Genomic DNA, 13,545 nt, shown 5'->3' on the forward strand with positions numbered 1-13,545 from the left:
GCGAAATCCGAAACTTTGCTGTGGTAACCCAAGCAGTGCAACAATGAAAAATCCGATCCAAAATGGCTAAACTTAAGCTGATGCGTCGGCCTATCTATATAGCGGCTCTAGCTCGACCGATTTTCATAAAATTTTTCATGTGTATTTGTTAGGTATGAGAATAGTACATAAAGTATATGTCATGCCACTAGACAATCATGATGTTCCTATTCAGAACTTGTTTTTGAAAATCATTGTAGAAACCATTGTTGAAAATCATTGTAGAAACCATTGTTGAAAATCATTGTAGAAACCATTGTTGAAAATCATTGTAAAAACATTGTTGCAAAGCATTGTAAAAACTATTGTTAAAAATCATTGTAAAAGCCTTGCTTAAATTAATTACAAACATTTCATTTATAGACAAACCGAAGATGGCACAAAATATTTTGAAATCTGATATATAAAAATCTCATGTCACGGTGTTTGTGTTTGAACTCCTGTCAAACGGCTCGACCTAAGGCCCCTATATATACGAGCCGACGCATCAGCTTAACATCAGCCTTTTTGGATCGGAGCGCGTGTTTTAGTAGTTGTCTTTTCTGGCGAGTTATCGCATTGGTGATTGTTCACTGTGAGCAATTATTAGCGGCACGTGAATTGTTTATGAAATAAAATATTATTTTCTGCAAATTTGGCGAAATCCGAAACTTTGCTGTGGTAACCCAAGCAGTGCAACAATGAAAAATCCGATCCAAAATGGCTAAACTTAAGCTGATGCGTCGGCCTATCTATATAGCGGCTCTAGCTCGACCGATTTTCATAAAATTTTTCATGTGTATTTGTTAGGTATGAGAATCTTAATATATAAAAATCAATGTCCTGAGATAACATATATATATAATATATATATATATATATATATATATATATATATATATATATATATATATATATATATATATATATATATATATATATATATATATATATATATCAACGCACAGCCAATACCGCTGAAGCCTCGGACTTGAAATTTGGCAGGCATGTCCACATGATTATGAAAGTATCCACTAAGAAAGGATTTTTCGAAATCTCAATTAGTTCAGGAGAAATTAATTAAAACCCCTTAATTTCTGTGAAATTAAAACCTGTCATTGAAATTCAAATTCCTTATTTTTGGAGGCTTTCCTCCATTCAAATCATTATTCAGTACTTCTTCTCAACTTTTGCTCGATAGTGAATTTTAAATTTGATATTGTTTTTGTTTCTCACGTGATTCTCGAGGCTTTTCTCAAGTCAAATAATAATGTTTCTGTCTTTTGCTTTCATTTTTTCAAAACTAGAAACGAAGTTTTTAAGAACATCATCACAGGTGGACTATCCTTTTGAATTTATTAGAGTGCAGTTTCCTGTAAAAGTTTGCTTTGCAATAACCGTTAATAAGTCACAAGGACAGGCATTAAAAGTAGCAGGGATCGATTTAAGAGAGGACTTTTTTTCTGACGACCAATTTTATGTAGCTTGCTCGAAAGTCAGTTCATCAAGCAGCTTAATGATTTTAGCATCAGAAAAAAAAACTAAATATGTTGTATACAAAGAAGTTCTTGCTTAAACATAGGTATAACAATAAAATGTGGATGGCCTGTGTTTGCAAAGATAATCAATACTTTAAAAGGATCTTTAATTACAGTTAAAGATAGGTTAAGGACAAGGGCATATACACTGTAACAAATTTCGGAAACGTTTCTGGATATATCGGAAACGTTTCCGAAATAGTAGGAATCCTTCATCCAATAGCGAACTCCTCAATATTCAGAAAGCTTTTTGTTATTTCAAGATATCTAGAAGCGGAAGTGATGACGCAACGCTTCGAAACCTATTTCATCCTTCCAACACAGGCGCCAATGAGTCGGAAATAACGAGAACTTTTTTTCTTATCTATGGTTGCTGCAGTCACCAACTGTTTAGCATTGGATTGCTTGTTATTTCATGTCTAGAGAGTAGTAAAATGTGTGGAAACTAATTTTACGCTTTTGCATTTTGGACTGCCCTTGATTTTTTAGACGATGTACGCAGCTATTAAGTTAGTTAATAACCATTTGCTTCTTTACCATTTCCAATGCGACCATAATTAGATATATATTGTGTGTTCAAGCGTGAATAGTTTCAACACCCGTGTTTATACTTAATGAAACGAAACCCTTTGGATTACTTATTCAGTTGTAAAGGAGGTGCTTAGATTTTCTTCCGCTCATGTTCACTTGTAAGTATTAATGAATATTTTAAAACATGTTGTTATATACATTTATATTTTTGTTGATTTGCATTTGATGAGGCTCCAATTGTAACTGTTTTTGGGTTTATCGAATTAATTTAAAGTTATCCTACATACCTATGTGCGCGGTGTACTATTTATTGTAACCAACTGAAACTGATTAATTACGCAAAAGAAGTAAGATTTATATTTGAGAAGCAATCACAGAAAAGTTATTTCGAAATACTTGGATGTACATACATTTTGGTTCAAAAAGAAAAAAAAATTCAATTGTTTAATTCATTAGAAATATGGTAATGCAAATATTTTCTAGTATTGTAATATGCTTCACAAAAAATGTGCCGGTATAATTTATCTTTTTTTATTATAATTTATTCATTCATTTAAAAATATTTATACCATTAGAAAATGACCATGTTATCTATTAGTAAGAACATAGTTATGAAATTAATTCATCTGCTTATTCATTTTGTTAAATGTGGTTAACAGTAAAAAAATTCCTTGACATTAGTTCCGAAAATAACATTTCCTTCGTGGATATACTAGTTTAATGTTAGGACACTCAGGAGGAATGAGTCAGTGGCAAAAATGGAACAGCTGCATTTACATGCTGAAATAAAAAGTAATATTATTTCATGTCATCGTTTTAAAAGTGATCAGTTTTTAAATACTATGTTATTAATATGCAAGGCACATATGGTGAGAAGACGAGGGGCGTTCACCACGCAGACTGTGCCATTGACATTTTCAAGGGGTTGCTTTTTTTAAGGTGGGGGGGGGGGGGGCGCTTTATATCATTTTATGGGTGTACCATCACTCTTATGGTGTGGGGGGGGGGACTCTCGTATATATGAAATGGAATAATCATGTAATAGAGTTCAATGTTTTAATAAATAAAATATATAATGCATTTTGCGCACACTCTAAATCAGTAACCTATTTTGATTAAGTATCTATATTTGTGATAAACTAGATAAGGGCAAGAACAGAAGAATAAACCCGAATGGTTCCAGCAGGGGGACTTTGGTGTCATATTTAAATTCATCAATTTCTCTGTTGGTACTTTTCGGTACACTTTGTTCGTCAAAGAAATTGACTTGACGTGAACGAATTTCGGAACGCAAAGTGTAGGTAAGTTCTGTCAAATTTTATCCGAAAATAAAAGCTATCAAGTTTGATACAAGATATGTTTTTAAGTTCTGCATTAAAAATACAATATGTTGATAATTTTGTCTTGAAAATATTGAGAGAAAAACTGAAGTTTAATATTGTTTAACAAACAATCCCACTTTTGAGAAAGTACTCCCCTTCCTTCCCCCGACGATTTTGTGATTATGAATGAAACTACTATATTATTTTATAAATTTTCAAAAATTTATAACTGTGCCTATGTTATGCTGTTAACCATGCTATTTGTCATTAGAAATTCAGAAAAAAAAAAAAATCCACGAATGATTCTAAAATTGCTTGTTTCATTGCTCTTAGATATGAAAGAATTGAAACTGATATGGCATGCAATACTATAGTAAAGAATTATTTTTTAGAAAAAATCACGGAAAAAGGATTCCGAAATTCTCAGAAACGTTTTTGAAAATTGTTTGGAGAATTCCGAAATACTCGGAAACGTTTTCGAAACTTTCATGAACCACAGCTGCCCAGAATACTCAGAAACATTTCTGGAAATTACGGAAACAGGATTCCGAAATACTCAGAAACGTTTCTGAAAATTACAGAAAGAGGATTCCAAAATACTCAGAAACATTTCTGGAAATTATAGAAAGAGGATTCCGAAATACTCAGACACGTTTCTGGACATTACAGAAAGAGGATTCCGAAATACTCAGACACGTTTCCGGACATTACAGAAAGAGAATTCCGAAATACTCAGAAACGTTTTTGAAAATTTCATGAACCGCAGCTGCACGATATACTCAGAAACGTTTCCGAATTTTTTTTTACAGTGTATATAAGGAGTCCAGGGGCCCCGGGATCCTCCCAAAATTAGAAAAAATTATAGATAATAAGTAATTATTATAGGGGATTTTCGAAACTAGGTGCACCAAGCACTGTTAACCCTGCTAATTCCATTACCCGAGCAATGCCGGGTACGGGAATGCTAGTAGTACATAAAGTATATGTCATGCCACTAGATAATCAGGATGTCCCTATTCAGAACTTGTTTTTGAAAATCATTGTAGAAACCATTGTTGAAAATCATTGTAAAAGCCTTGCTTAAATTAATTACAAACATTTCATTTATAGACAAACCGAAGATGGCAACAAAATATTTTGAAATCTGATATATAAAAATCTCATGTCACGGTGTTTGTGTTTGAACTCCTGCCAAACGGCTCGACCGATTTTTCTGAAATTTTTGGTACGTACGATAAGAAATCGTAAAATATATTTCATACCGCTAGGTAGTTAGGGTGTTCCTATCCGAAATTTGTTTGGCTACCAAATATCAAAATGACCTCTGGTAAAACAATGAAAACCCTCAGTGATTTAAAATCTTTACTTGTTGCCATCCTCTATTTGTTAACAAATCAAATGTTTGTAATTAATTTAAGCAAGGCTTTTTATAATGATTATCAATTTCAATCTTTGAGAAATTTGCGATAAACGAGCAACGATAAAATTCAAAAATTAAGAAACCCCCGACTGAGTCGCAACTGTAGAATCAAGAGGAAAAATTGAAAATAATTTTAAAAGCCTTATATTATTCAAAATCAATGTCAAGTATTTTATATGCTGTTAAATAGAAACTGGCAACGGATAAAATTTTTAAATCATTACGTTTTATTTCCTTGTCGGCCAACAATGAATTCGGGAATTCGGTTATCAATCGCATGAATAAAGGCTTAGCCGTTATTAAAATCTGCTTTAAAAAAACGTTATAATTCAAATTCTATGAAACATGGAAGTTCCAAAGTTATTCTATCAGACGCGGAAAAAAAATCTCTTTATTTTGGTATTAAATTTTAAAAATTTTAACTATGTTTTCATTTCAAAAATCGTGAAAAACCTTTTAGAGGATTTTAATTGATATCTTCGTTAATTAATGTCATCCTAAGATGCAACCTAGCTAAGAACACTCTCGATCAACTCTCCTTTCGAACAATTTTTTCTTTTTCAAAATCGGTCCATTTAGGCACTAGAGTTCCACAGACAGGGGTATATTTCGATAATTGGGAATCTGGCACGGTCGTCTCATTTTTGGCGTAAATAATTTTATTTTGGTAACCCTGCTGATTTATAGTAACCCTATGTGAATAGATGTTTCCGATCTCTTTGTTTTGATTTGCAAAGAAAAATACCTCTCGCAGGCGTTGGAGCCAAAAATTTACGCCAATGGAGAAAATTGGCCAGATTCCCAATTATCGAAATATCCCCACAGACAGATACACAGACCCATCAAACTTATAACCCCCTTCCTTTTTGTGTCGGGGGTAAAAAATGAACGGTTGGCGTTTTTTGATTTTATAGGCGATTATCATCTTCTACAGCGCTTTACTCTTCTTTCCGTAATAGATTCCATCTCCACTCACTTGCAATACATTCGTTATTTTTTAATTAAAAACCGAAACATTCACAAGAAATAATTTACGTAGCAGAACAAAGTTTGCCGGGTCAGCTAGTAATGCTATAAAATCTTCATCAATCATTCTATTTGAACTTTTTAAAAAGATTTTATCATTAGAAAATGAACAAATGAATAAACTTTTGTTTAAATTAAATATAACACATTTACTACAAAACATAGAGTGAAAAATAACCGCTCAAAACTCACTTTTTTGTGAACATTTTCTCGTAGGAAATAAAGCAATGAGTCATGCAATGAGATGGCTTTCCCCCGAAACACTATATAAAAATCATAATCCTCGTAATAAAATTTATTATTACGTTTTGTAATCCCTTAAACTTCTATAGATATAGTTATACTACATTTATTTCCACAACCAATATAAAATACAACAAATTCATATCGAAATTCATACAGCCTCTATAAATTTGTTTTTGACATTTTGTGGCTTTAATTGCTATTGCAATGGTTTAGTAATTTACATTAAATATTTTCATTCTCGCCATCAATCAAACCAGAAAATTCATACAAAGTATTGCTTTTTCCATGGCCTCACTCGATCTTATACTTTATATGATACGATCATATTGCGATGTGGTAAAGAAGTATATAAGTATTCGCAACTCTCATAAACTATAGGGAGCGCTGCAGCCACTGTCTAATGGCGGACGAAAAAGGTAAAACAAACAGATGCCGTAACTTATAACTTGCTTTGAAGCTTGATGAATGATCGTGTTTGTGGGAAACTTTTTTTCTATTCCTCTGAAATTACATTACACCACAAACTCTCTGAAGCCAGTAATTTACCCCAAAGAAAACACGTGGAATGGAATGTTTTACCTTTTTCTTTAGTGTTGCTAATCAACGCAAGGTAGCGTATTCGAGCTCTGGAGTTTCGAATTACAATTTGTGTCACGGTATATCTCCGTTTTAAGGGTAAAAAAATCATACTGACATGCTTAGTATAAAGTGAATTTTTAATCAAACCCTTTTGTACTTTACAGTTTACTAAAAATACTAAAATACAACTTGATAGAAAAATTTAAAGCAAGTTGAATGTGTGTGTGGGGGAGCGGCATTTTGAAGCTGTGCCCCACCTTGGAAACTTCCTAGATCTGGCACTGTTCCTAACGTTCGTTTTGAGACCAATTTATGGGGAGAGTTCCTGAACTCTGTCTCCCCCCCCCCCCCTAATGCCAACAGACATGGCCTGAAAATTTTTTAGGACCTTTAGCTTTGAAGCATTTTCGAGGAAGAATACCAACACTCTCTTTAAACGTCTCACATTGCCTGTCTTTAAATTTTCAATATAAAAAATTTTTTGGGACAACCCCCCGAGAACTTTTTGACTTAGCTCCTAGAATATCATTAAAGGTACGCATAAAATGTAGTTTTAGGAGTTCCATTTCAAAAAAATTCTGGAAGAACGTCCCCAAGCCCCCACTCTCCTCAACTTCGTTACTACGAAAGTAGCTTAAAATTGAGTTTTTTAAAATTTCAATTCTGAAAAGTTTCTAATTGAGATCCTGGACCTTCCACCCCGTACCTAGCCTCCCTACCAGAAAGGGGGGGGGATTTTTTAATTTTTTAAAATTTATTTTTAAAATTTATTATTGATTTATTTTTAATTTAAACTATTTATTTTATTTTATTTTCTTTCTACTTATTTAATTATTTTGTGTGTATGTGTGTGTGTATGCATGTTATTGGTGTAGCACAGAATTTTTCTAACAAAATAATAATAATAACTAAATTAATAAATGAATAAATGAAAAATATTTTAAACAAAATAGGAAAAGATAGCTAAAACTAAAAAAGGGCAATATGTTGAGATTTTTTTTTGGGGGGGGGGCACCCTTGCCCCTTCACAGCCCCTAACGCCAACAATAACTTTTTAAGTTTCGTTTTTACAATGAGTCCCCGAACTTTTTCTTCACATAAATAACTTAAAAAATGATATGTAATCTTCCTGTGTAGAATTAAACGCCAACTGTGAGAAAGGAAAGATAGTGGACACTGGTTCAAAGACAGGATTCGAAATGATAAAAGGTATCAAATGATTGCAAACAGTAAAAGAGCAGCAGAATGAACGCGCAAGCACATCATACTAATACAAAAAATCAAAATGTGAATAGAAAATCGAGAAATTTATTGTTTCACACGCAAGAAGGACCGAGAACAAAGCTTTTTTGCCTCCAGACAAGCTTAAGAAAGATTTACAACACAAGAAGGAAATAATACCCAGTGCAACGTTGGGAAGCGAACCTGAGACCTCTAGTGTACGAAGCAAGGAGGAGCTTCCTGGATATGAAGCTCAGCTATGCCCAGGGGCGCCGACTTGCAAAAATCATTGGGGGGGGGGGGGGGTGGCCCAGTCATCACCGGGGGTTTAGGGGGTTATGTAATCCCATGGAGGTTCCCCCCCCCCAAATAAAGGTCGATTGTTGTGCCTTGAAAATGCCAATTTACATATTTTCTGGTGTGTATAATTTAAAAAACAAACAGTATGTGGCATGGCGTTTTCAAAGTAAAACAATTCAAAAATTGGCATACAAATTTTTCTGGTTCAATTAGATCATGTCACTTGTCTTAGTAAGAGACATTTTTTTGTTCTATTTTATGGGGAGTCATGCAGTGCCGTAGCTAGGCATGGAAAAGGTAGGGCGCTTGACTTGCATTGAAGGGCACTGCCAGAGACGCCGACTTAAAAAATATCGGGGGAAATGGGGCATGCCGCAGGAAATTTTCTAAATTTGAGATGAAAAATAGTGAGTTTTAAAGTTTTTTTAAAATCATATAATCAACATTAGAACCTCGAAAACTCGACAAGCCCGACACATATTTTTTGGCTTCGAAAAACGGAAGAAATAAATAGAAACACACACAGTATTTTTGTAAAAAGGAAATTTAACTTACGCATGCTTTTTAAGACCAGTTGTTTTTACATTAGTGACATCGGCTAACATATTCAAGTGTAAACGCAGTCTCTCAATGTCTAGGTCATTTTCGAAAAACTCAGTTGATTTTTCAAAATGTTCTCTTCTCTTTCACCTTTGTTTAATAAAAGCAAGCACTCTTGTTCAACTGCAATGACCTGTGTGCGTCCAGTTGATGTAAATCGCCCAATAATGCAAAATTGCACCATTTTACAAACCTCAATGTATATTGCCTGGTACCTTGTAGTACAGTCAACTCCCGTCTTACGCGAGGGATTATTACCAAGACCTCTCGCGTAGGTCGAATTTTCGCGTTGTGGAAAAGGGTATGTGTAAAATTTTTTATAAACGTACCCAATTATTTTAGACACTTGTAAACACACCCTCAAACTGTTAAAAACCATCTCTTAACTAACTGTACATTACTGTCTCTTACATAAAGAACTGAATGTTTACTTGTATTTAAAAAAAAACGTTTTATTCAACATAAAATACTGCTACGATGTACAAAATCAATGATTAATGGGAAAAAAAGAAAAAATAAACTGGTATACGGTAGACACAGTATATAGTAAGAAAAGCAAATGCATCTTTACTTGTACTGTACAGTCGTTCAATTAATGATATTCATACACAATACATGAGTAGTTTCCATTTTCATAAATTTTTGCAAGACACTACTAGGTGAATTTTTACGGATTTCCTTTTCTTGACTTGTAATTGTATGTACGGAAGAATCACTCATACCTAATTCTCGTGCTACCTTCAACGCATTTTTTAGTTGACCATCAGCTTTTCAAGAAGCTCTAGCTTTTCTTTAATTGTCATGAAACTTTCTCTTTTTATCTTCACAAACTTTAGATGAAACAGCGCTCTTAGGTGTCATTATATTTCATTAACTTTCGCATATAAAATGAAAAGGGAACTTCTACTCTCAGCGATGGTAAAAGGATAAAGATACATTCATGAAAAAAAATTTTTTAGTAGCCAATAACAAAGCTGATACGAACACACCACGATTCCCTTCCGAGAATTTTCGTGTTGCGGTGAGGAATTCGCGTTAGGTCTGAATTATGGAGAAAAAATCGTGTTATAGCTATTTCGCATAAGTAGATGTTTTCCTTTGGGATTTTGAAAGTGTGCGGTGAGCTGCCTTCATTGTTTTCATACTTCTTTGGTACACGTCGATTCCGAGAAAGGGAAGGATCATCATTTTGTGAAGGTTTTCTTTTAAACACGATTCCCAAAAGTATTCAAAACTATCACGTCTCCCATTTTATATACAAATCAAACTCTCATATATATTTTTCCAGATCAGCAACACTTAGGTGAGCGCGCCGCAGCGCTGCCCACCGGCAACAGACTTGACCCGTAAGTTCGCGCACTGCGACAAATTTTTACAGTACTCGCAGCACTGTAACACTATCATCATTCGCACCACTCGTTTTCAGTTAACCTGCTTACACAACCGTAATAATTATTTGTTTTAACTCATTACTGAATATATTTTACAAGGTAAACTATCTTCAAACAAGGAAAATAAAAGATAAATTTATGAATTTAGAAAGCATAATGTAACTTATAATTTTCTTGATCCTCAAAATTATTTTTGAGGGAGCTCGGGCCCCTCAAGCCCCATGGAGTCGGCGCCACTGGCTATGCCTCTACACCAATTCGTCAAACTTAAATTTATATGAAAACCACGTTTTCATATAGGGATTGACTTTAGCTGAGAGTATCTTGCTGAGATTGTTTTTGAGCAATCACGATTGCTTATTGCTTTCATTTGACTGTTTTTGGCGTCCTATCATTTTATTTTCTCGCCGCCACCCTCCGCACCATCACCGTCGGCCGGCTCCTCACGATGCTGCTCCTATAACGAAATCCGTCTCCAGATTGCATCCATGTCCTACACGCACGCGCATTACATATACAACTACACACACACACGCACACATACACCTACACACACGCATGCATACAGACACCTACACACACACCATATACACACAACTACCCACACACTCATGCCTGCACAAAGACACAAACACATAATGCCTACACACACATACACATACCCCAAACACACATTCATACACACAACTACCCACACACTTATGCCAGCACACAGACACAAACACACATGTCTACACACACACACATACCCCCTACACACAAACAAACATACCCCTCCCAAAAAAAAAAAAAAAAAAACACACACGCCTACATACACTCGTGATTGCGAAAAACATAATTTGAATTCAAGATGTCAAACACAACTACACACACACGCGCGCACACACACACACATACACTTACACACATATACAAACACATTCACACACAAACACATACACACACACATGCACACAACTACCCACACATTCATGCCTGTACACAGACACAAACACATATGCCTACACACAGATACGCACACCCCTACACACAAACACACATACCCCCCCACACAAACACACGCGCGTACATACACGCACACGGGTGATTGCGAAAAACATAATTTTAAGGCCCCTATATATATATACGAGCCGACGTATCAGCTTAAGATTAGCCTTTTTGGATCGGAGAGCGTGTTCGAGTGGCTGTTTTTTCTGGCAAGTTATCGCGTTTGGTGGTTATTTACTGTGAGCGGCACGTGAATTTTCCACAAATTTGGCGAAATCCGAAACTTTGCTGTGGTAACCCTAGCAGTGCAACAATGAAAAATCCGATCCAAAATGGCTAAACTTAAGCTGATGCGTCGGCCTGTCTATATAGCGGCTCTACATAATTTGAATTCAAGATATCAAAATTCAAATTAATTTTAATTATTTTTTTTAATCATTTATAAAGATCAGCCTCTCGTCAGTGATTACACTCTGGTTTTAGTGAACCATGTGCTGGCAACATTAAAGATTCCATCATGGCGACGACTCTAATATTTTGTTTTGAGCTGATTAGCTGATAGCGATAACTTTTAAATTTATTGGGCATATGAAAGGGTAATGAATCAGAGGTCCTCCTTTAGCCGAACTAAAGAGCCGAGGAGGGAAAAAATCATCCGAACACGACGTGACGAAGATGAGCGATCTCATGGAGACGAACCTCCCACTCGGCGTAGTTCTACAGAACGGCCAAATTTATCACATGCGACGTCATATACTAGATTCAAAGAGAATTATATCGAAAAATCGCGCTCAAACAGCAAAGAAAGTCAAGGTAGTCTTGTGTTCCGGCGACAAGATCGTGTCAAACCTCAGTCGAATTTTTCTAAGGGAACAAGTAGAGAAGTTTCGCCAGGACGTGTACCACACTCCGATTCAATGAGGAACGAGAGGAACGAGTTTTCCGGACGTTTAAACTACGGTTCCTACTTCAATCGAAATATGACACCTCGTGACCGAGATTTTGCATCTAAGCGTTCAGGTAATTTAGCTTTTTATGCATAACAACTTTAAAGTCTGTTATTGTTATTTTAAAACACATGGATGGGGGAAAATGTGTTCACGTCTCAGTCTGAAAGTACCCAAACCTGTCATTCTAGCTCTTAGCGTATTTGTTTTGCAACAGTTATTTTTTTCAGGCAGTGTTTTTGCATCAATTGTACGTTAACTATTTCAAAAAAAAAAAAAAAAAAAAAAACCAAATGCATAGATAGAGAGGTATAGATAGTAAACTGAATTTGTTAAAATCTATCTCATTGTTCTTGGCAAAGACACATGTCACTTTTTTTTTCATTTTGGCAGCAAAGTGGCAGGGCTAAGATTGTAGTTTGAAGAGAAGGTTTTTGAGTTACAAGGTGTGGGGGGGAACAAAAAAAAACATAATGCCAACAATATTTAGTTCTTACATGAAATACACCCCCAGCTCAGTCAATTCCAGCCGAGGACTGCAGTTTTGTGCTAATTAGCACTCATCAGCCCGGCATAGGAGTGACTGAGCTGGAGGTGGAAAACCTCTTAAGGAAGCCAGAATATTTAATTCTTTTGCATTTTGTTTTTCTCTTGACTTAGTACATTGAGCTGACAGCACGAAGGGCAGGTCCAGTTTCTGGTTTTCATTTTGGAAAGAGAGGGTTCAAAAGTAGTTTGGTACAAATGTCCTTTAGAACAAAAGTGGGTTGTCTGAGGTGAATGTTTTTTAAATTTGAGCTTTCTCATAGATTCTGAAAGTTTCACGCTGTCTTCAGAAAATTTTACTTGAGTCCACTATCATTCCTGATCATGGGCGCCCATATTGGGGGGGGGGGGGGGCTAAGCACCCCTTTTAGAAATTAGAACTTCCTTACTTTCAGTAAGGGAAGGCTTTTTTACTTATTTATTTTTCTTATCAAAAAATTTTATTAGCTGTTTCGTTTTCTACAATAAGTACACTAAACCCTTCTTAACACCAGATTTTTTTGGAAATGTTGTATTGATAAACTTTTTACTTCCTTTTAAAAAAAAAGGAAGTATTGTATTCGCAAAAAAAAAAATTTCATCCAAAAATCGACCTTAATTTCCATTTTGCTCCCCCCCGACTGAATGTTGAGTTTATTTTTCGACTCCACCACTTGTGGATAAGTCCCCAAAAACGGGTAGACACACGAAATATTCATTTCGACGATTCCCAAGTTAATTTCCACGAGTTTTCTTGTGACGTCTTTATGTATGTGCGGACATGTGTATGTATGTCGCATAACTCAAGAACGGTTCCTAGAAAGTTGAAATTTGGTACGTAGACTTCTAGTAGGGTCTAGTTGTGCACCTCCCCTTTTGGTTACATTCGGGTGT

The 13,545-nt window shown here is 35.2% G+C and overlaps 1 protein-coding gene across 1 annotated transcript in view; it reads left to right on the forward strand.

Annotated features, from left to right (window-relative positions):
- Window positions 1-11,778: 11,778 nt before the first annotated feature.
- Window positions 11,779-13,545, forward strand: part of LOC129216614 (serine/threonine-protein kinase SMG1-like) — a 248,709-nt gene continuing 246,942 nt past the window's right edge. The window contains exon 1 of the mRNA XM_054850834.1: window positions 11,779-12,199. Within this exon, the coding sequence (XP_054706809.1) occupies window positions 11,779-12,199 (421 nt within the window). The remainder of the gene's footprint in view (window positions 12,200-13,545) is intronic.

This window comes from Uloborus diversus, chromosome 1 (assembly GCF_026930045.1).
Source record: "Uloborus diversus isolate 005 chromosome 1, Udiv.v.3.1, whole genome shotgun sequence".
In the NCBI taxonomy this organism is placed as follows: domain Eukaryota; kingdom Metazoa; phylum Arthropoda; class Arachnida; order Araneae; family Uloboridae; genus Uloborus; species Uloborus diversus.